General features: G+C 41.7%; 1 protein-coding gene across 1 annotated transcript in view; it reads right to left on the bottom strand.

The window, feature by feature from the left end:
• Nucleotides 1-1,382: 1,382 nt before the first annotated feature.
• Nucleotides 1,383-23,928, bottom strand: part of ATG10 (autophagy related 10) — a 59,512-nt gene continuing 36,966 nt past the window's right edge. Inside the window, exons 4-8 of the mRNA XM_066338407.1 lie at nt 23,014-23,140; nt 16,525-16,622; nt 3,602-3,699; nt 3,220-3,339; nt 1,383-2,851 (exon numbers count right to left, since the gene is read on the bottom strand). Of these exons, the coding sequence (XP_066194504.1) occupies nt 2,839-2,851; nt 3,220-3,339; nt 3,602-3,699; nt 16,525-16,622; nt 23,014-23,140 (456 nt within the window). The 3' untranslated portion in view covers nt 1,383-2,838. The remainder of the gene's footprint in view (nt 2,852-3,219; nt 3,340-3,601; nt 3,700-16,524; nt 16,623-23,013; nt 23,141-23,928) is intronic.

The raw sequence follows: 23,928 nt of genomic DNA, 5'->3' as shown, positions 1-23,928 counted from the left end.
GACAGCTACAACAAGCTCACAAGTGGGGAACTGAAAGCTTCCTCCTGGTGCAGGGTTAAGATTTTAATGAAATCCTAGAGATAACAACCTGTGTGACACCTTCCTAATCCTGAGCACTCAATACAGGGTTACTTTTGCACCTCTCAGCTTCAGGCTTTTATTCTAGGTAGTAAGAATTTATTGCTAAAAAAATGCACTAAATTCCTTGAAACACTTTTAAAGGCCTACATGTTACTAAAAATAGGTATAAATACCCATACATACACTGTTCTCCAGAAGAGAGTATTTTTTAGGAAATAATTGTAACTTCACCATTCAGAGGGAAGAGCAATCGTCCTTCCTTTGTGCTAGAACTGAATTTATATGTGCGCAATATAAATACAGATGTCCAAACAGACTCATGAAACCATCATCATAGTGAAGGGAGGGGGGAGTTATTGAGAAAGTTTCGCTGAAATTCAAGGAGTTGCAGCAAGAATTGATACTGATTACTTGAATGTATTTAGCTGTAATTAAGTAGCTCCACATTTCCTGCATGGAAAGGAATGTTCCTGTTAGTAACCAAAGCCAGGCAACCTCAAATCTCTTGGCAGGGGGTTAAATTCTTACCTGGTCATGCTGACACAAATGAGGGATTATGTATGCGGCTACCAACTGCATTCCACAGAAAAACACATTTTTTGGCTTAGGTGAACACATAAAATTAATTCCTCGTGATGATTCTGGCCACCAAGGCCAGGTATGAGACTGTTCTCTCTTAGAAGAAGTCAGCAGAAGTAAATATGTGTCTTCCCAGATTAGCAAAGATGAAAAACTGAGCAAATTTACAAATCTACACTAGAAAATTTCTCCCTTGTAGGATGCAAGAATTCAGACAATGTAGACAAAACCCAAGATCAGGTGTAAAGATCTTAATAGTTTCACTAAATAATGAATCACAACATAAAACAAGATCACAAAACAGTGCCACAATACACTTGATTTTAAATATATATATATATATATATACATAATTTTCATACATAAAAACTTGGTTAAGATATCCTAAGTCATCAAGGCATAAATGTAAACAGGAAATTGAGTGCTTACATCCCACCCCAGCCATTAAAAAGAACATATCCACATGGGCTTATTTATCTCCTTGGTCCCAAATATTTATGTTAGCTTGTATTTGTTTCTTTATCTAATCTCCATGTACTTGTACTAACTAAGCTGAATTTTGTTTTCCCAGGTAAATTTCAGGGAAAACATTGATGCTGATGAGACACTGCACTGTCACCTCATTGTTTGAGCCCAGCACGATGTGTAATGCCCCAGTCAAATAATTCTCTTCTTTGTTTGCAAATGGTTAATTAAGGTAGAAAGCAACAGATGTTCAGACCTTTTCCATGCAGAATAAAAATATTTATTTTTCTTTACATATAAATTCCACATTTTGAAGGCTGAGTGCTTCTATTCCTCTGTTCCAGGATATCACAAGTGCTGTTACCTCTTTTTGTTGGTTCTTCCTCCTAAGTCTCATTTACATTTAATAATGGGCTGTGGATGCAGTTATCAAGCACGTGTTACCAAAAGTGTTAAAAAAAAATCAATGTAGCTGTAGGCCATATTTTGTAAATCTTACATGGGGAAAATGGCTTTTCAGGTTGTTAGGACACAGAACAAAATAAACAATGTGCTTTCATTATTAATTCCAAATGGCTGGCAAAGTCCACACCAATGGAATTTGAAGGACTCCACTCTGTATTCCATACCCACCAATGACAAGTAACGGAAGTTAAAAACATAATCTGAAAAAACAGAATCTGGATGCACTTCACAGTCCCCACTCTGATGTGGCACACACTAGACTCTGTGTGCAAGTGACAATTGCTGAATGTACAAAGCAAAATCTGTGTTTCAATGTCAGCTGTTCAGACTGTTTTACACTGCAAATAAAATGGGATTGGGAAAGAAGCCAGGATGGGTGGTAGGGAAGTTCCTCCTAATCTGGTTCTCAGTGGCAGCACCACCAGGCAATTCCCCAAAAACCAACAGCTGTCAGAGGAGGCTGCTGAAGCAGTGCAGGGTAGGAAGCAAACCTGTGAACAACCACAGATACAACAAGAAACACTAATTGGGAACAACAGCAACTCCCAGAGGCCATGGAGAGCTTCCTTGGCAGGCAGCAGAGCACGGCAGAGCCAGATGTTCCCAGACAGCTGCTCCAGTCACCTGAGTTCCAGAGCTGGACGTGCTCACTCAATGCAGGCTCCAAGAGCTCTGTTTGTGACAGTCCCGACCCAGTTTGCTCTCTGAGATGTGATGTGTGTGTGATATTCCCGGGATGAGGATGCTTGTGTGCTGGGAAACACGGGCTGGTCCCTCACCAGGCTCTGGTGGAGAAGGTGGCTCCCAAGTGGAGCAGTCTCAGCCCATACCCTGACTGCCACAACCTCACACTGTATCACATGAGCATTTTTCTGTTTACATTGCATTTTCTGCCCCACAGATGGTGCAGATTTTCTAGAGGTAAGTTCAACAGACCCAGCAACTAGGCTCTGGCTTGTGCATGTGTATGTGTGTGCAACCTCGCCAAGGGCACAGGCACATGAGGCAGGAGATGAGTGACTTCAAGGGAGGTCAGTCCTAAGGGAGATCAGGTCTGGGCGGTGCTGGGGAGGTGTCCTCACAGCTGCAGCCAGTTCCCACCATCATCAGTGGCAGGTTCTGGCCAGAGAAAGAGCCATGAGCAACTATTTCCCCTTTGGCACGGCTGACCAGCCAGGAAGGATCCTTCAACTTCATCCCTAGGGAAGTCTGCAGCAATTTTATCACAGTCTAACCACTCCCAGTCCTTCAGCTCAGGGCTCTAGAGAGACGACAGAAAACACAAAAAAGGAGTTAAATCAACATCCTTGCAGCAGTTATGCCAGAATCCCAATCCTGTGCTGGGGGAACCAATATAAAACATTTCTCCTGAGAGAGACCCCAGGACATCAGGGACGCTCTGGACTCATGAAGTGTCAGCAATGGGCCGAGCACCTCTCTCTCTGCACAAATTTTCATTGCAAAGCAAGTAAGGCAACAAGACAGGCAGGTAAGCAAAACACTGAAAGGTGATTCCTAAATTAACTGAACCAAGAGCTTCAAAGGAGGAGGTAATGGCTCTGCCATTTATCCATCTGATCTTTGGAACAGGTGGATGGGAGAGGAAAGGATGACTTCTTTTTCTCTTACCTTTCAGCCAAATCAGCATCTGTGTTCTGCTCAGGTGCCAGTTTTGCGTAACTCAAAGGCAGATTCAGGCCCACAACTGGGCCTACAGTACTGAGCCACAGTATGATGTAATTTGTATGTCTAGCGGGGAACAAAACACCAAAAAAGCACCATAAATATATCATCCCAGCTTTTTCTGTATTGCAGACAGACACAACAGTCTGATGGGGCTATTCCTTTATTTCTCCTATCTCCTATCCTGTATATTTTCAGACCTGAAGTGACAACACAGAAATCTTATTCTGCTTGGACCAAGGAAGTAGCTTTGGCCATCTACACTCTGCAGCTGATTGACTTTACCAGCACTGCATAAAGCCTTGCAGGGCCCAGCAGAACCCCTCACCTGTGGTGTTCCTGTGAGCCACGCAGCACAGCAGAGATGAATTCATTGGTTCGACAGGGGTGCAGGACAAAGAAAGGCTGCCCAAGGATGGGGTGCTCCTGAGAGTGAACAGAATTTGCTTTGTCATGGAAGGGAAAACCAGAAAACTCATCACATGCATTTAGAAAAGACAAGGCAGGGTACAGGCAGCCCCTGATGCAACTTTTCTCACTTCAGAATTATAGCTCCCATTGTTCTTCCTATCAGAGTCATGACAAATTAATACATAGTGTATATATTACACATCAATTATATATGTTCACCTCTGTTGAAGGGGAAATAAGATCAGCAACCAGGCCATGCCACTGTTTTGTTAAAATATAATGGTTTGCAAAAGTAACTCAAGTGACTTTATCAGTATTAGCTGGATGAGGAGAGGCAAAGCTACTGTGTAAACCAAAGTCTGATCAAATGTAACACACAGAACCCATTCCTCTCAGGAAATAAGGTCTTCCAGGACCCTGAGCCCCGGTATCTTCTCCAGCTGGTGTTGCAAAACAAACACGGTTCCCTTTGGAGAGGCAGCAAGAAGGGAGAAGGAAGTGCTCTTAAGGTGGCTTTAACTTCCACTTGGTTCTGATGCTGAAGATGTTCTCATGAGGATCAATCCCTTCATGTCTAAGGGAACTTTAAAAACCTCCTAGAAGCCTCAGAATAATAATAATAAAAAAGAAAAAAAAACAAAACAAAAAAAAAAAAGGGCGCTTTGTTTCACACTGCAAACAGATAACTACCATCTGCTGTTGTCAAAAGTGAACTGATGCAGTTTTTCTTTGAGAAAGAGTAGTATTTTGAGTTAAAACCCCCTTTTTATTAAATAATTCCAGAAAATACATAGATTATGCCGATGGTATACCTCAAAGACAGGAAAAAAGTATATACTTAATAACATTTACAAAATTATTATGTAAAGAAAAAAAAAGTAAATTGTGGAAAAAATTTCAGCGAGCTTCCTTATACAGATGAGTGTAAGAGACAGCACAAACTCCCAGAAAGAAGAGAGAAGTAAACTGGATTTAAGTGACTTGGTTCTCTGAACAAGACATGAAGATAATTCCCAAAGATGAATATTCAGCCTGAAGTTATTGCCAACCATCCTGACTCCCAGTATTTGATTCTGCCTTGCACTTCTTGCTTCAGCAAACCACCAATGAGTGACACAGGGAGGCCAGACTTGATTTTTAAAAATAGTTTATTATGTTTGCATTCTACATCTTTCTTTTAGTCCTTCCTCTTCTTGCAACATGACAACACAGTGACATTGAAAACATTCCCAAACGCAGGAATTCCATGCTACTCAAAAGACAGGAATATGTCATGCACTTAAAGGAAAACCACAAAAGTACCAGAGACCAAAAGAAACCCTAAGCTAAGAGCCATTAAAGAGCAGCCTTTAAAAAGCAAAAAGGGTGAGGTGGGAACTAGAAGCTTGTGGAGCATCAGGGAAAACACTCTGAGAGCATCAGCTCTGATTTAGTCAAATGCTACGTTCCAAATCCTGTACACAGTGGCATCCTCTGAGGCTCTGATGTACACTCAAGGTTAAACCACTGACACAGCAGCTCTGAGGAGGAAGCATGGGGATGCTGCCAATAAAAATGCAGGAGTTATCAAAGCCCTGGATGATTTCAGAATTGGTAATGGGCCTCTCTCACTGCCAGGCTTCCAGCCTGCCCAGGAGCCAGCCTGCCCTGAGAGAGGGTGGGATGTCTGCAGTGGGATGAACCCCAAACACTGTCAGAAAGGTGAAAATGAAAGTTTGTGCTGCATCAGCTTCATTAGCATTAGTTCACTGCCTGCTGCACTTACCTGGCAGAACACTCCACATGCACTGAAGTGTATCCTGAGCAAAATATTAGGGCAGCAATTCTACCCTTCATGTGGGCTGGTCCAGTGTCAGTTACAGAAAAAATATAAAGTACTACCGGGACTTCATGAAGAAAAAAATGCTAAACAGTACAAACAAAATATATGCATTATCTCACTTCTTGTTTACAATTAATCTTTTTCCAGTCAGTCATGCACCAGGGCACTGTGAGAGTTTCAAGTCAATTCCCACAAGTGCTTGCTGGCGTTATACTGCAAGAACTCATCTGCAGGTTGCCCACAACTCTTCTGGGCAGTAATATTCTGACCCACAGTTTATCTGAAATCAACAGCATTATTTTCTTGGATCTGATTATGATTTTGCATCTATTTAGCTATGAGGCTGAGTTACAGGAGTGCCTGTTCAGCACCACATGCTGGAATCCATCACACATCTGCATATCCCTCTGAGTGTGACCTAGCTAGGATAGGGAAGGAATATTTTCACAGGCAGGCAACAGCTCTGCTGTATTTGGAAGCCCAAAATGTTGCTTCATTTGTTTTCTGTAGAAAGACCTCTCTCCTAGGTGATGCACGAAAGATGTGTGAGGACATGCTGTGCCTGCTGCTGTAACCTCCCATTAAAAAAACCTGGGAGAGAGAGATAGATGGAAGATATGAAATGTTTCATGGGACTGACTGAAAATTAATCACAGAGTCCTGGAATAGTTTGGGTGGAAGGGGACCTTAAAGCCCATCCAATGCCACCCCTGCCATGGGCAGGGACACTTTCCACTGTCCCAGGCTGCTCCAAGTCTCATCCAGCCCAGCCTTGGACACTGCCAGGGATCCAGGGGCAGCCACAGCTTCTCTGGGCACCCTGTGCCAGGACCTCCCCACCCTCCCAGGGAACAATTCCTTCCCAATATCCATGCAACCCTTCCCTCTGGCAAAGGAAAGCTGTTCCCTCTTGTCCTGAACCTGGTGTGTTCAGGAATGCCAGCCCAGGCTGGATTTGAGTGGGCACTGGCAGCACAGCTCTCTGTTCACTGTCTGTGCAGCCCTCCACATACAGACGCTGAGCAGGAAAATGTCACAACACTGATCTGGGCAGTGGCAAAGACTGGGCAGTTCCCAAGCACAAGTATAATTAAGACTAAACTTCCATCAGATTGGATTAAGACATTTTATCAAGCAGTCTCCATGTCAGATTTAAACCAAAAATAAACATTACTTCAGATAACGGGTAATTGTCTGTAGGTTTCTGTACCGTGCTCTGCTGCTCTCCTCCCCAGCCAGCAGGAATTTTGTTGTCAGTACATCTCTTATAACAGCACCATTTATTTTCTCTGTCATAACTGGAGCTCTTCCAGAGGTAATGGCTTCTATTTTCTCCAGTGCTACATTAAACTGCCTTCAAGCATCCATCACAACATTTATGGTCTCTCCATTGATGACAGTGCAGGGGATTTGAGCCTGAAACTGCCTCTTCCCCAAGCTGGTTTGCATGATGTTGCTTTGCAAAAATAAATTTACACACGGGTGTCAAACATTTCATGCAATTCTGCATTCCTACCTGCAAACACCACAGCCCGTACCAATTGACTCCACTTTCCCAGCAGCATTCAAAACCCCAGTCATCAGGTCAGAAAAAGAAGGCAGAATTAATCAAACATACCCCCCAATAATCTCTTCCGTTTGGGAAAAGGAAACAGTGAGGCAATTATTAAAGAGGATACAAGTTTTTCCCCTTCCAACTTCTGACCACATTTACTGAAACAAACAGCTGGGTTTAGATAAAAATTCTTCCCTCAAGATTATACCACAGGTAATTTATGTTCTTGAATTCATAGTCTATGTTCTTTTTCATTCTTTATTTTCATACACATCAACAATTGTTAATATAATCCAACTCTACACATTCAGAAAGAAGGCAGGAAGATTTCTCTCTTCAGACTTACCCCAAATCCCATAACCAGAACGGTAACCACACACATGGAACTTCAAATGTGTGCAACTTGAGGGCAAAGGGATTTTCCTCTAATAAGGGAATTTCTACAATGGAAACTCTATTACTATGGAATCCCTATGCTGCAAGCACAACAGTTAAAGAACTGTAACGACACAGGGAACTTTTATAATCCTGATAGAAGGTGTAAATCACAGTAATAAAGCTGTTGGCAGCAGAGTAACTGTACAGGTCTTCTCCATCCTACTGATTCAGGATTCTGCTGGATTTTGGGAAGGAATTGTTCTCTGGGAGGGTGGGGAGGCCCTGGCACAGGGTGCCCAGAGAAGCTGCGGCTGCCCCTGGATCCCTGTCAGTGTCCAAGGGCAGGTTGGACACTGGGGCTTGGAGCAGCCTGGGACAGTGGAAGGTGTCCCTGCCCATGGCAGGGGATGGAATGGGAAGGCAGGTCCCTTCCAACCCAAAACAGTCTGGGATTCAGTGACCTGGGACAGATATTGTATTTATGGTCACTGACTTCAATTCACAATCAGAGGCCAAGTCATCATGCTGGCATACTGAGGAAAGTTTCCCCAGCTTTGCAACAAAACACAGAAACCCCACCAAATCCAGAGGCTGCAGACGGAACAACCTCCCCTGCCTGCGACACGTGCTGAGGAGCGACAGGCAAGTGCCACTGCCACGGCTCTCCTGCTTTTCTCAGACAGTCAAACCAGGTCTGCACTGGCATCAAGCAAGAGAAAGCATGAAAGAACCCTGACAAGACAAAGTGCAAACTAGCCCCAAAATGCAGATTTCTGTGGTTACTGAGCCTGTCTTTGTCAGAGGAGACTGCAGAGTGGTTTGATTTACACTCCAGCTCTTTGCAGACAAGCAGTTGCAGTTGCCCCCATCATTTAATGTCTCCATTCCCTGCATGCTCCCAAAGATCCACAACCAACTTCAGCGACAATTTTTTATTAACACTTTTACTACTTCCAACACTACACAGCCAATTAAGCTGGATCCTGTCCTTCTTTCATCAAATACCAAGTCCAAGCTGAAAAGGCAATTAAATGGCTATATTTTCCTGAGGAAAGCAGAGATGCTTTGGCAGATCCTACAACACAGAAATACAAGGACACGTAACACAGGCCAGAATTTCTCTGAGATGAACCACGCCTACCACTTTGCATCTGCTGTTTCAAATCCATCATGGATCCCAACGAAGGTGCCTTCCAAACCAAACCATTCTGTAATTCATATTTCACACCCCAATTCTGCCTGATTCTAGAGTATTTACAGTTTTGAAGAGGTAGTAATTATTTTTTACATTTTATAACTCTATTATTTTATTATACATATTAAATAGCTAACACAAAATCCCTGAAAGGCAGAAGAGGTCATTCAGGACAAGCAAAACAGTAATCACGAATAGCCAACGCTGCTGATCTATAATTATGTATTTTATATATATGTAATAAGGTTCAAATTATTAATTTTAAGAATAGGAGGGATCAAAGCAGTAGGTGACACTCAGGCATGTTTCTATATCTTAACAAGCTTCTTTTAAGGCTTTAAAGCTTCTCACAAGCACAGAACTTATGCATTTAGGATTTTTCAAGAAAACTTTATACTTAAAAATTGGCAGGTCTATGGTTACATTGTCAAGAAATGGCATCTCAGCCATTTTCCTAAGAAATAAACAGATGATTCTTCTTCTGTGCTTGCCAAAAGTAGATTAATTCAGTTGTCACCATTTTAGTTATGTAGCATATAGTCTTAATTAATTACTATTTAAAATCTGTTCTTAAGTTATGAGATTCATCTAAGGTGCAAAACTGAACGATCCAACAAGCTGTGGAAGTATGGAAAGACACTGGAGACAGATTTCCTATCCTGATTAAAAAATTATAAAGGGGACAAAAAAACCCCCAACCCAAACCTATGCTGCCATTTGACAAAAGTGGCCTGAAAGGGTTCATCTCATAATCTCAGAGATTCCAGTGGAAGCCCCAGCAGTAGCTCGTGCCTCCCCCAGCAGCATCTGGGACAGCACAAGCTTGGGCTCCCTCTGTGGTTCACTCCCCCTGCACTGCTCCAGCAGATCTGTACCACAGGCACTGGAGGACACACTCCTGCCAGGTAATTTTGATTTTGCATCAACTTATGGACAAGTGGCGTCATGAATTTGTCTAAATGCTTTTGAACTGCTGACACCATCTGCTGCCACCATTCAAGAGCACAGGTGCTTAGGTATAAACTACTTTCTGTTAGCACAGATACCTAATTCCCATTTCAGTGGACCTTAAAATGCTTTATTAATAAAGTAAGGGGGGGAAAAACAGTTTACAATGCCTTGTGGCCACTCCAGTGGCCTTTCAAATGGATCTAAGTGTGCTATATTTGATCTTCACTTTTTTCATACTATGCAGTCAATGCTGTCACGTAATTTAGGATTTTTCCATAAGGGGGGAACGTTCAGTAGGCAAATTCATTCCAGTAGTGAACAGCCAGGAGTCAATTGTGGGGGAAGACAGGACTCACCTCAGCTTACAAGGAGAAATGCCAGACCAGGAAGAGAACATGCTCTTAAAACTTACTTCACAAACCTCTGCTTGGGAAGCTGTCTGAAAGCAGAACCACTGCTAGATAAATTATGTGTAAATGCAATGCACAGTACTGAAACAGATTTTTCTACAGAAGTAGAAAATAATCAAGAGAATCAATACTATTACATTGTAATTTGTTTGATTAATTACAAATCTGCATAGAACGTATTACTGAATCTTCATTTCAGAATAATTCATGTAACAATAGTACCAAGACTTCAAAGTCTGTCCTGAATTATGCTGAAGAAACTGGCAGGGAAGTTCATACTCTTTTTATCTCTGAATGTAAATTATTATAGAATCCTGTAACGATTTGGGTTGGAAGGGTGCCATCCAGTGCCACCATTGGCATGGGCAGGGACACTTTCCACTGTCCCAGGCTGCTCCAAGCCCCAGTGTCCAACCTGACCTTGAACACTGCCAGGGATGGAGGGGCAGCCACAGCTTCTCTGGGCACCCTGTGCCAGGGCCTCCCCACCCTCCCAGGGAACAATTCCTTCCCAATATCCCATCCATCCCTGCCCTCTGGCACTGGGAAGCCAGTGTCCTGTTCCCTGTATCCTGTCCCTCCAGCCCTTGTCAATTGTCTCTCTCCATCTTTCCTGCAGCTCCTTCAGGCCCTGCGAGGCCACAGTGAGGTCACCCCAAAGCTGCTCCTGTCCAGGCTGAACAATGGCAGCTGTGCCAGCCTTTCCTCCCAGCAGAGCTGCTCCATCCCTCTGCTCATCCTGGAGCCTCCTCTGGCCTGGCTCCAGCAGCTCCAGCTCCTTGCTGTGCTGGGCCCAGGGCTGGGGCAGCTCTGCAGTGGGCTCTGAGCTGAGGGGGCAGAGGGGCAGAATCCCCCTCCCCTGCTGCCCACACTGGGGCTCAGCCCAGCACAGGGGTTTGGGGTCTCAGCTCTGCCCCACAGCACTCCCAGGGCTCCTCCAGGGCTGCTCCATCTGCTCAGCCCCAGCCTGTGCTAGTGCATGGGATTGCCCCGACTTAGGCCCTGCTGAGCTCCATGAGGTTCCCATGGTCCCACTCATCCCTGGTCTCCACTTGGACATCAACTCCAAGTACCCAAGTGTGACCACCCAGCCCCATCCCTCACCCACCCAGGGGTTCATCCACTGGACCCATGGCTCTCCAGCTCAGAGACAAGGATGTCATGTCAGTGTGAAATGCCTTGCACAAGACCTGGTAGATGCTATCAGCTGCAGATCAGTCAGCAGCTTAGCCATTAAGCTTCTTTATTTACTCAACATTTTGTATTAGTTCATTATTTGGTCTTCTCCCTCTATGAAATTAGTTTGACTAGATTATTCTTATGGGGAAAAGCATGACTACACTGTAGGGCAGCTGAACATTACTAACCAGCATCTAGTTTTAAAATAAAACCATCTTGGTAGCTTGTACAACACTACAGTTTGGTTTAAACCCCAGAAGCTCAATACATTGTAGAATATGTTACTTGTAAATAAATACCCACCCAGCTTTGCCATCCTTGTATCTTCCCCCTGTCAAATAGCTTTCCAGTCTGTAATGGTAAGACTCCTTTTTCTCAGGAAGTTGTACTAATAATTTTCCAAAAATATTAGCAGGGGATCCATAGCAACTGTTGATGCAACTCAAATTCGTTAAGAGCGATCCTAGCAACCTTCTGTTAAGAATACTGTATACAGCCTCCCCCACTTAGCAAAATCCCACAATATGGCAAGAAAGACTTGTATGTCTAAGAATAGCTACCTTACCACATTTTTCAAAATGACTGAGCCGCAATGATTTAAATCCTCCCTATCACATTTTCAGCAAGATGTGCCTCTACAACACTGTATCAATGTGTTCTGTTCAGAGTTTTAACTTCTTCTCCTTTTTTAAATCACACTATTAACATTCCTGACATTTTAGAAATAATGTTTATTGATTTTTCTGTTAACACTGCTATAAATTAAGTGATGTAATGCACAGAATTACTGAGGTACTATAAAGTGTGTGTCCTCCAGATTCCTAACTCCTGGTTGAAAAAGACTCTGGATTAACTCAGAAATGGGTGCAGTCCTGTGCTGTGATTTCAGTAGTTTGGGTTGGCTTCAATACTTCTGACATGACAGAAAGGACATATTAAAACTATCTGCTAAGTATCAAATGACAGAATTTCTTTAGATGAAACTGAGAAATGAATGGTTGAGAAAAACCAGATGCAAAATTCTTGATCACTCACTATTCAGAAACATAGGATACAGTCAGTATCAGTATGGTTTGAATTACTTTATCTGCAGCAGCAGTAAATGGCTAAACCAAGAAAATGCTCATTTATTGCTGGCAAATCCAGAACCAAGTTGTCACATATGAAATGTGTCCCCTCCAGGGCTGGGAGCACTTTGGTAGCACAAGTAATTGCATCTCAACAGCATTGGTTAAAAAGGAGGAGAGCCATGTATGGTCACATGTACTCCACAGCTTCCAGAATCCTTTGGAATCCTGACTCAGAGATTAATTTTTAAGAGTATTTTTGCAGGATCTTCAAGTCACCAAATTTTGTTCTTGTTTTATGGGGTAGTTTTTCAATCCCTGAGCCTCCTGTAATAATGCAATTCAATTTCTATCCTCAGATCTTTGATTTTACATTCCATCATCACTAAGCACTGATTAAGTCTTAGCACATATACCTGATTGTGTTTATGACTTTGTTTCCTCAGGGGAAGGTCAGGCTTTATGACAACATCACTCTGTTAAAACCAAAATTTGTTGGTGATGCTACTGACTGTGATCAGCTTCATTCATCAGCTTAAAAACTTCTTGTGCTAGTTTGCTTCCACACAGAAAAAAATTAATGGAAGGCATGGATTGGCAGAAGTAACAAGAATCAAAAATGGACTTGGGCACCTGTGCTCATAGAATTATTTACATTAATACTCAGGTTCATCATAGTCTTAGAAACATGTTTGTCAAGAGTGTTGTCTCTCCCCCTGTTGAAATCCTTCTGCTTTGCCTACGCTTTTATAAATATCCATCAGGGAAAAAAATTCATGAAGAAGCAATAGTGTCTTTACCCATTTTTTTTCAATCCCTTATTCCACTATTATTGAATATCAGAAGGTGCCTGAGACATCAATGGGTCTCAGTTTAACTCCTAATAGGTGACTGTATCCATCAATTCAACATCATTCTACACACTGGAAAATACCTGGATGTGAAGGCTACCCCAGTGTCTTGGATATGGATGAAGGCACTTCAAAACAGATGTGGAGCCCTCAACCACAGCAGAATGAAAATCCACACCCTCCCAAACCCATCCTAACAAAAAAGCCTTTCAGTTTCGCATTTCCAGCTCCACAGAGAGGACCCAACCAAGGCCACGAAGCCTGAAGTTCTGGCTATAATCACAGAATCACTCTCTGCTGCTCCACATCTCCCACCCGTCTTGAGAGAGGTTTCCAAAATGATAAAAGGCCAAATGCAGCCTCTACAGATTAACTCTGTATTAGTCACCCATTTTTTTTTCTTTAAATTCATGGTTCTTAAACCACACACTACCATGTGAGAAATTATGTTCACCTTCATATTTGGGAAGATTTCTCCTCATTTATCTCATTCCTGTTCTCCACTCTCTATTTTTTTTTTTTGTAACTTTTTTCCTGTTCTTGCAAAGTTTTATTCTCTCAATTTGCCTCACCATTTAGCATTTGACCATGGCACTTTTGGGCTGCTGCCTTCTTAACTGAGGACATTACACCCGCAATTTATTACATTTATTACATACAGAAGGCTGAATAAGTTTGAGCTGTTGAGGCAGTGCCACTATGTATTTGTGTATAACTAATATCTTACAAATAACTAATATAAATATTACACATCATACATATAATATATGTTTATATGGTATTTAAATTACTCATAAATAAATAACTAAAAAGCACCAGCAAGTCACAATTCAGGAGAGGGGGCTGCAATATTTTTAACTCCACTTCTGAATTGTCCTAAAAAGAAGCTGAAAATCACAGTTGGCAACATTTCTGTAAGGCAACAGTAATCCATAAATACTCCTTAATTTTCCTGTCATTGTAGAATTAAGCCACTTCCAGCTCACACAGATCTTACCAGGTGTGCTAAATTGATGTCATTATAAGTCATCAGGAAATACCCACAGAGACCTGTAGAAACATTTGGAAGTTTTGTTAAACAGCTGTGTGTTCTAATTGATTTGTATTATTTAAAACAGCTAAAGCAAGTTATCACCGGATGTAGAGAAAGGATGACTGAAGACCCCGGGGAGATTTAACTCACAAGAAAGCCAATCACAGGAACTTCATTTGAGCGTTTTAAGATTATTACTAGAGGAAGTGCAATTAAATCATCACCATTTATCAATTATCATTATGAAATACTATGCAACCTTATCATGTTAATTTATTTATGAGAAGGTAACTAGTTGACTTCTGCTTTTTGCAGTAATCTAGTCAGGAAAAATATTTCAAGATGCTTTATCTGGAAATGAGCATAACTTTCCACCGTAATCAAAAGTAACTATAGAAGTACAAATTTTACCTAAAATTTGCAAATGTCAAATATCTCCACTCTGCAGCTTGTCTCAGTTCCTGAGATGTATTTTATTATAGATGTATTCCACCACAGAGGGTTTACACCAAAATACAGTTGTATCAGAAACGTGCACAGGCCTGCCACCCTTATTTCATAAAAACATGGGGGGAAAGTCCCAAAAAGTCAGTAAGCCTTTCTTCTCCTGGTCCGCCAATCACAGTGCAGATCAGCCCTAGTTAAAAGTTAAGTAACATGCATGGACCCCTCCCTGGCAAGCTCACTTTTTCTTCCCAGTGGAGGAGTGCTTGTAGCATCTAAAATTTGTATCTCTTTTCAATTAAAAATCTAAACCTTTTTTACTGTGCTGCTCATGTGTAGCTGAGTGCTCAAGCCTGATTTGATGAGTTTGCCCAGTGACTTGCATTACAGGATCTATGCCCCTGCAGGCAAAGCCTAACCCACATAACAAAATGGGTCAGCAGAAAAGCAGCAAGGCAAGACAAAACTCCATATTTCAGTTCAGAACCCTGATTCATTTGACAGAGAAAAGCAGTTTTTCTCTTGTAGACCTGACTCTTGCTTTGATCTGATGCTTGCAGGCTAGTTGTCATTATCTTCTATAATCTCCTTATTTAACAGAAAGTCACATTTTGCAGCTGTTAACTCTGCTAATTCCTCCAAAATGTTCTTCTTGTGTTTGTCACTGCATTCATAATTGGCTGTACCACCTCTGGACAGTGTCCCAGAAACAGATTCATAATTCCATACATTTTGCCACCCAAAACTCCTGTTTTTGCAGGAATTTGTGTGTATGTATCCCACACACACCTCCAGTTATTAAATGCAGGACAGTTTTTACTTTACTGTCCCTTAAGAAGCAAAAATAATCCCCGTGTGGGAGTGACCTGTTTTTCCTTTTGGCTTTCACAACTGATTTCACACATTCCAAACATCCCATTTATGCCTTATTCTCAGCAGTGTTGCATTATTATGTTATTAAAACCCAATTTCCTCATCTTCATTCACAGACAAGCCAGTGAAAAGTGTGTAATACAAGAACCTGCCAGATCACAACTGGAATTCAGACACGCACAGCAACCACCAGAACACCCATGGCTTGGTAGGTCCTCAGGAAGCTGTTATAAGTAAATAATAGTCCGTGGCTGAAAACACAAGAATGCTGCTTGTGTTCCCATGGCTGAGTACCATGTACAAACAGGCATCCTGTAATTAAACTGTGTTATTTGAATTCAGGGACCACCTGTAGGACCCGGTGGATGTTACATCCTTGTCATGATGCTGTGGCAAGAGACCTGAGTGCCTGAAAACAGCTAAAATAAAATTTAAAAAAAAGCCAGGAGGGGAAAGGGAGGAAGAGAGGACACACTGGTATCTTGGTCTGATGGGAAAAGAGCTCATACCTGGAGAGTCTCAATTCTTTGTCAGATTTGCTTGTGAGACCTGAAGCAAAGGGAAGACACCAGCTCTAGCTCAGCTCTGAGCCATGTAGCACTATTAGATAGTACCAACATATTTTTCAATGGGAAACCAATTTTCCCTTGTTCAATCCTAAAGATTGCATGTCTGTTTAAAACTGAAAATAACACACAGTCTTTTCGAGTAGTTTGATTACCAGATAATTCGTGAAACGTTACACTGATATGTTTTATTTATATAAATAAGTCTGCTTTTGTATTTACCCAAATTCATGATTACTCAGAAACTGACTGAATTTTTGAAGACTGGCTTTGGAAAAGTATTTTAAATGTGAGATACTGTCAAAGCAAGCTTTAAATGGTGAACACTTATATATCCTTCAAAATTCAGGACTGAAACTATTGCTGGTAAATGGTTTCAGCATGACAGGATATAGACATATATTTTTTAATTATCATTTCAATTTTTTTCCTTCTGTCCAAGAGAGGAGTAAGGCCACTCAGGATCCAGGCATATATTGCATTCCCAAACTTCTTGAAGGACCAGAGAATTCTCACCTGCTGTGTAATAGTGTCCCAGGGCCCCGCCTGCAGACGATCCTGGTAGGATGCATGAACACTTCCCCATATTTCATCCAGAGTTAAAGGCCTTCCATCTGGGGGAAGAAAAAACCACTTTCAGCCAAAGCTCTTAAGCATGCCGTATCTTTAATACAGAACAGCAAAATTAAAACTGAAAACTGTTCAAATCCTAACTGAAGGTACACACAAAACTACCCTAAGTTTCCTGATCTTCTCTGTCACCTGAGAGTGAAGAAGAAAATGATGCTGATTGTAAGGTGTGAAGTGTAATTATTTTTGTAAAACCAAGTTTTGATAAGGTGGATTTAAAACCACAAAATAACATAATGCAGAGTCACCTACTGTAAACATATGCAACTCATAGTGAGAGAGTGGAGAAAATCTAAGGAACAAAATTCTGCAGATAAATTCATTGCATTTTGGAGAGTCCACAATGTTTTCTTGAGCTGCATTTATACAGCATCGTTGCATCAAGTTTTTAGCTGTGATGCTCGAATTACGCCAAGATATTAGTGTCAACCACATGGAAAATAAGCATATCTATTTTTAATGAATATTTGTTTATGGCAAACAGAGTATTTTGATAGATTTTCAGTAAGTAGCTTTATCTTGGCATTTATCAGGTGTCAGAAACCATCATCCTCTGATAATCAGTTTTACTCTACTGACATTTGTATGTCTGTAAAATGAAAAAGATTTATTCACACAATTAACATCTGAATGCCGTGTTTAGACACAAGTTCAAACCAGCTGCCTACAGCCTCCGTTTTATTTTCTGCACATACTTATAAAAAAGCACAAGGTTCTGAACTTATATAAGCATCATATAGTGGAACCACGTGGCAAGTGAAGTGTCTGAGGGGGTAACAGCATATTAATCAGCTTTTCCATGCTATGCTCATGTAGGTGAGACTTGCTAGACCATCACATCAGCTGTCTTGTGATGACAGGTACCAGTGCTGGAGACAGTCTAACATTCAAAGAAATTTGCTACAACAGACTAAATTCATTTTAGAAGGATGTATTTACACTCAGATCCCCTGTGTGCAGATGATATGAAATGCCATGCATACCTGCAATTTTGTTCTCAATAGAGGAAGTCCAAGTGTAAAATCTACACACATTATAGTGCAACATCTGATTTGCCACTCTAGACTGTGCTCTGTACACATTTCTCTGAGAATTTTTATAACTCTGAGCAGATTCATGTACATGTGGAATGGATTACTCTGACTCTGTTAATCCCATTTTTAGAAATGATCAGAAGTTATTGAAACATTAACCATTTTATAGTTAAAAAGTTTTGTCTTTACCACATGGTAAATTCATTCTATTCACGAGCTCCCAGACTTGCTCTAAACACAGATCAGTATTCTTTGGGCACTCTTACTCCCTTTTTTCCAGTACTCTCACATGTTTAGCAGTCCTGTTACACATTCTTGCAACCCACTGAGACCTCAAACATCCAGCTGGTCTGACAGAGCAGTGAGTAATTGTTGCTGCTGGCAACAAGGGCCCACTGTGGCACCTGCTAAGCCAAGCAGCCTCTTGCCTTCATGCCTCTTTTTTCCCTGGGATGGAGCTGACCTGGGAAGTTCAGCCAGAATGACAAGAGCAGCACCAAGCAAAGAGAAGGGGCAGGAGAGGAAGGTGAAGGCTCCAGATTCACCCATGCATGCATTTGTTTAGTCACCATCCACCCACAAGGAAACAGCTTGCTGTGTGTCCCAAGGCTTATCACAAGTCCAGCTGGGATAGTTTTATTATTTAAACTGTTTAAACTACAGCAAACTTTTCTGAGAAGAGCTTCTTGACTGCCCATCTTGGGTTAACTTGATCACATCACCACAAATAAGAAATAGTTAAAAGACAGAATACTGAGTGCCCTCTCACAGCAGCAAGGTGAGGCTGTCAGACCACATAGGAGCTGCAGTTCTCAGCTGGACCTTAATTTCTGCAAAGAGCAGAAGTTCTTTAAGCAGACAAAATGCTCTATTTCTTTTCAGAGAAAAAGTTCAGGTTTCCCAAGTTACTGTACTTTATTTTCTTCATGTTTAGGGAGGGCTTTTAGTAATTTCAGAGATTTCCAATGAAAAGCTTTTAAACATTTCTAAGATTTTCAATTAAAGGTTATTTGACACTTTGGGTGAGAAGGTGCACAAAATTGTTTTGAGGGTTCACTCTGATGTATGTTATAAAGAAACAATCTAAAGAAACCACTGCCAAAACAGAAAAAAAAAACCCCACTCATACGGCTTAAAAGAATATATGATCACAGAAATTAATCAATTTCAGTTATGTCCAAAGCCACAAAACCAGATCTTACAGGATGTGGTCTTTAGAGCAGCTGTGTTTCTGAGAAAGGACATGGTGGCTACATGTTTTTGAGCTCAGGAAGTAAATCTGTATTCTGGAAAGCACTTTAGTCAGGCCCAGTGTGGTTGTGCATACAGAAAGTCATGCCTTCAGGGTTGGAGGAAGTTTCCCTATCTCAGAAGCTCCCTCTCTCTAAGCACTGATTAGCATGTTTTTTATTGACAGGGATTTAGCTGCCACTGAACTGAGAGAGTATTTTGAGCAGGTCAGCCTGAAAAACCTCACTCTTTTTCTCTAGAGGAGTGAGGGTGCAGTCTTTGTTGACTCCCATTAGTCCTGCCCTTTCTTTTCAGTGTTTTAGCCAGCTTTCATGCTGCTTCCTCTGCCATTGCAGGAAACAGAAGTGTGAGACCAGCCATTATTATCTGCACACATGGGGTGATTCCTGAATGGTGCCTGTGCTCACCTGTGCTGCTGATACCTCACTATCTAATGTACGTCAAGAAGGTTCTGAATGCTTGGCTTCAGATAGGGATGGTTCAGGAAAAGACTGAAGCTCCTTGACATCTTAAAGACTAGGAAAAGAGGAAAATACTCTGCTGATTAAAGAAAGCTTACTGGACCTAGCTCAGCCCATCTGCCTGATGCCAGCATTGAAGGGGAAGGATAATTGCCTATACCATCTGTCTCCAAGAGGGCTAATTGCTGACATCAGATATCAGCAGGGGTTCATGCATTTCTTCAACTACCTACTTGGTAGTCTCAGAAGCCAGGGAAAGAAATAAGGGCTCAGTACGGCAGGCACAGGGCTGATTTTGGAGAAATTAGCCTCTGCCCTGAGCTCCTGACACTTGACTGTGACTTCAGCAGGTCTGAAATTAGGAATATATGCCACGTGGAAAGTATGATGAGGCAGTGAAAAACGTTTCTTATGTATATACACACTGCCTAAAAATATCTTCTTGTACCCTATAATGTTCCCAAACACCTTTCCAGACAGTCTCATCATCTCTCAGCTTAATCACTATTTTCAACAGAAGTATTTGTCCTTGCAGAGAACAAGATCTTCCCTGTAAATCCATCCCTCGAGACTACAAAACAGTTTAGATGTCCCTCAAAAGGTTTCAGTTCCATTGCAATCAAAATTTCAAACCTTACCTTACACCACCTTACATAGCAAACTTCATCTTACAAGCAACCAAAAAAGGTCTAAAGATGAGTTTGAGAAAGGAAGTTATTTCATCCAATTTAGACAGCAGCAAGGACAAGGATACAATGCAACTTTTTCCCTTCCACAGGAAGAAGTGATCTGTAATGCTTGAACATTACAGAGAGGAGTGAAAACTGGATATCCTCACTGGCACAAGCTCCTGAAGATGCAAACCAATCTGGAGATCACAGGAAAATCCCTCCAACAACTCTGCGGGGAGCCTTTTTCCTAGGAGGGACTGAGAGACCACGTAAATGGAAGCTGGACTCACATGCAGTGGGAGAAAGGCAGGATTTCATTGATTTTATCATTCTAGAGAAGTTTGTGAAGTGTTGGAGTGCCAATTTGGACAGGCTGGTATCAGCTGCTGTTAAACAAAGGGTGGAAGTGAATACTGCAAACACTCTCAGCCAGGCTGAACAGAAGAATTATTGTCTCCCAGGTGAGATGGGCATTGCAGACACTGCCAAGGAGGAAGCAGAGCTCTGAATTCCAGCTCTGTGCCCTATGCTGGGGAAGGCAAGACGGGGCAGAGCTGTGGAACCACTGGAATGATTACAGCTCACCTCTACCTCCCGCAGTCAGCTCTTACTAGCGCAGAGATCAGTATGGACAGGATCCCAGCGGAACCAGGAACAGCTCATAGGAGACTTGTGAGGAGCTCCTCCTGTTACTAAGTCTACAAATAATGGTAGGAATTTAGACTAGGAAATTGAAGTAAGTCTTGGGAAGATTGTTCCTTGATTAGTGCAGGTGAGGAATGCAGTGAGTATTGCTGATTGTCTGACAAACAAAGTGCAGAGGCCATCATATGGACTACTACCTCAAAAGAAAAAAACTCAGGGCATTTCCCTGAGTTTTCCTTACAGCAGGTTTGGGACAAGACAAAGGATACTCTGCTCAGGTATCTCAAGTGACTGTGAGTATGTGCCACCTGCACATTTCCAAAAATCCCACTGTGGGACCTTCAGACAGCACAGCACAGGCAGACCAACAAAGTGCAGGGAAGACAGAATTCCTCACTTTCAAATGCTGTCCGTAATTAAAATCAGAAAATATCAGGTGGTAACACTGTCGGAAACACACTTATTGCCAGCATTTTGTATCCTGCTCCCTTCAAGAGTCAGATATTGTTATAATTTAAAAGACAATGTAAAATGCTGAAGAGAGCCCAGGTGACCTTTGGAAGCATCTAAAAAAAGCCCTTGTTTTCCACTGTGAAAGGTTCCCAAGAAGTGTTTAAAAGATAATTGTACTTGTAGGAACAATTACAGTTCTGTACTGCAAGGGGAGCTGTTGGCACATAATACCACGATTGTGCATTAGATCATCCACTGGCTCCTGTAATATCCACTTCCAGCTATAAGGAGTCATGTTTCAACACCTCCGATTCCCTGGTGCTGACAAGCTAAACAACTTGTTTTGTCTCTGTGAGCTCTTCTCTGGTGATTAACTGCTTATGGTGAATACTAATTATATGGAAGTACAGTAGAGTAGAGATACTGTCCTACCTCCTCTACCTGCAGCATCTCCATCCTCTTCTGTAGAGACACTGCACTATAAATTCAGCAAAAATCCAGAAGATGACATTTTTCAGGACCACAAATAGGCTAACCCATCTTTCACGGCAAAACTACCTTTATCTTCCTGTCTGCACAGTAAGTTCAAAGGCACAACGCTGCACGTTTGGAAATGCCGGTACTAATGCTGGAAATAAATTTGCAACAGGATGTGTGCAAATGAGTTTTCTTGGTGGTAAAGGCAGAGCAATGTCCCCAGTTCCCCATGTCCCACTCTGAAAATTTACCCCAAATTATCCATTCCTGAAACTGCACCTCAGACTAAAATCTTTCCACCAGGGAGCCTGCAAGAATTTGTTCTTCAATTTTGAATCTGAAGTGCTTTTTGAAATGCTAACACTGCAAAATAAGAAACCATTAAACAATATAAGGCAGAGAGTGATTAAATCTACTAAACACATTCAAAGCAGCTTAAGCTACTTTTTAATTAAAAAGGAAAAGATATCACTGGCAACATTCAGACATCTTTATCTAGATAAAGTTAAGATATTATTCAAAACACAAAAGATGCTGATCATAGAATTGTTTAGGTTAGAAAAGAGCTCTAAAACGATGAAGTCCAAACCTTAACCCAACACAGCCATGCTCACCACTAAACATTGTCCCCAAGTGCCACAAGCTGGTCTGCTGGCCACACCACTGCAGGCACAAACCAGGTGCCACTGCAGCACAAGTTCAGAGGCTTGGGGCAGCAAGGAACAGAGCACAGCCAGTGCTGCAGTGTGATCACTCTGTGCCTGATGATCAAATGAGTGACACCAACAGTGGCCTTCATGGGAGGCTGAGTGTTCCTCCTTTCTCCCCTGACAGGACGGAGGCTGAAATCACAGTGGCTACAGCCACGGAGCACTAGGTAACAAGAAGATGTATATAGCAGGGAGGAGACAGGATCACATGGTTTCAAGAGCCAGCTTCAATTAAAAAAAAAAAAAAAAAGTCAATATCATATTCTTTTATTTTCCCTTAAGCAGCAAATTTAAACAGAAAACAGCATACATTTTAAAAGATGCCATTTAGACCCCAGCCTTGCAGCTCAAGCACTGTGGTTATGTCCACTGATTGTCAGCCCAGTTTAAACCTACAGCACTAAGTTTTTGTAGTCACTTCAAGAAAAGAACAAGAAAAATGACCAGCAGTTTCAGTCAACCACAGGCAAGATGCCAGGAGCCAAAGATCAGCCTCCCTCAGGCTGAGATGATATCATGCTCTCCACCATCATGGAGCTCTGAGTCCAGAGCATTGAAAAATTCACTGGTGAGCAGCCTCATCTCTTAGTTTCTTATTACATCTCTTCCTCAACTTAATACAAAATTTTCAACATCTATTGCACTCAACATATTTGGTCTATGCTGGCCTTACCCAAAAAGCATGCTCTGAAATACAGCACAGGCACTTGGTAGCTGCTGGAGTACAGGACATGGTACTCATAGCGAACCACTTCTTCGGTGCTGAAAACCCCAGTGGCCTCAGAATCATCCAAGGGCTCCTGAAACGACACACGTGACCACAGCAACACATCAACCTCTGCATTTGTACCCAGGGAAATAGTCATGAATTCAATAAATGCGCAGAACAGAAACAATGGCAACCATCTCTTTGACAGCACTGCTCATGCAAACTCCAAGGGCATTTTTCAACGCTAGCAAGAAAACCAGAGAAGTCCGAAACCTACAAAGACATCTTACACACTTCCTTCCACAAATTGTGAACTATTTGCAAGCCCTTCCAGAACTGAGATTTTCTAAGCTGCACCAAGGCTCTCTAAAATCTTCATGGCACAGTAACTGGCACAATAAGGGGACTACAGCTGTACCTCTCTTCATTACATTCAGTATAGACCATTTTAGAAGTGTATCCTTAAATAATCCGGTTTTGCTTGCCAAAAGACAAATCAAATGTATCTACCAAAAATCCTCTTATCTATTTTCCTTAGAAGATTTTTGCCAGGAGTAGCTTTTGCTAATATAAAATATATCATATAATGTAAATATAATAATAACATAAAATGTAGTAATAAAACTGAGAGGGTTTTTTTTCCCTGTTAGTGTATATTCCAGGTGTAATGTACCAAAGTTTATGGTAGATTTGAAACAAATCAAAATGGATTAAATTAATTGCATTGTGATACACCCCAGCTGCAGCACAGATTTCACAACATTTCAAATTAATATTCCAACTGTACTAAGCAGCCAGTTGTTTGGATTTTTCTAAAAGCTGTCATAACTCAATGTCTCTGAAAATGGAACCATTAAATTAATAATGCCATTAAGATTA

This window comes from Sylvia atricapilla, chromosome Z (genome assembly GCF_009819655.1).
Source record: "Sylvia atricapilla isolate bSylAtr1 chromosome Z, bSylAtr1.pri, whole genome shotgun sequence".
NCBI classification, from domain to species: Eukaryota; Metazoa; Chordata; class Aves; order Passeriformes; family Sylviidae; genus Sylvia; species Sylvia atricapilla.
Note: the sequence above shows the minus strand (reverse complement) of the source record. Positions and strands in the feature narration are given on the sequence as shown.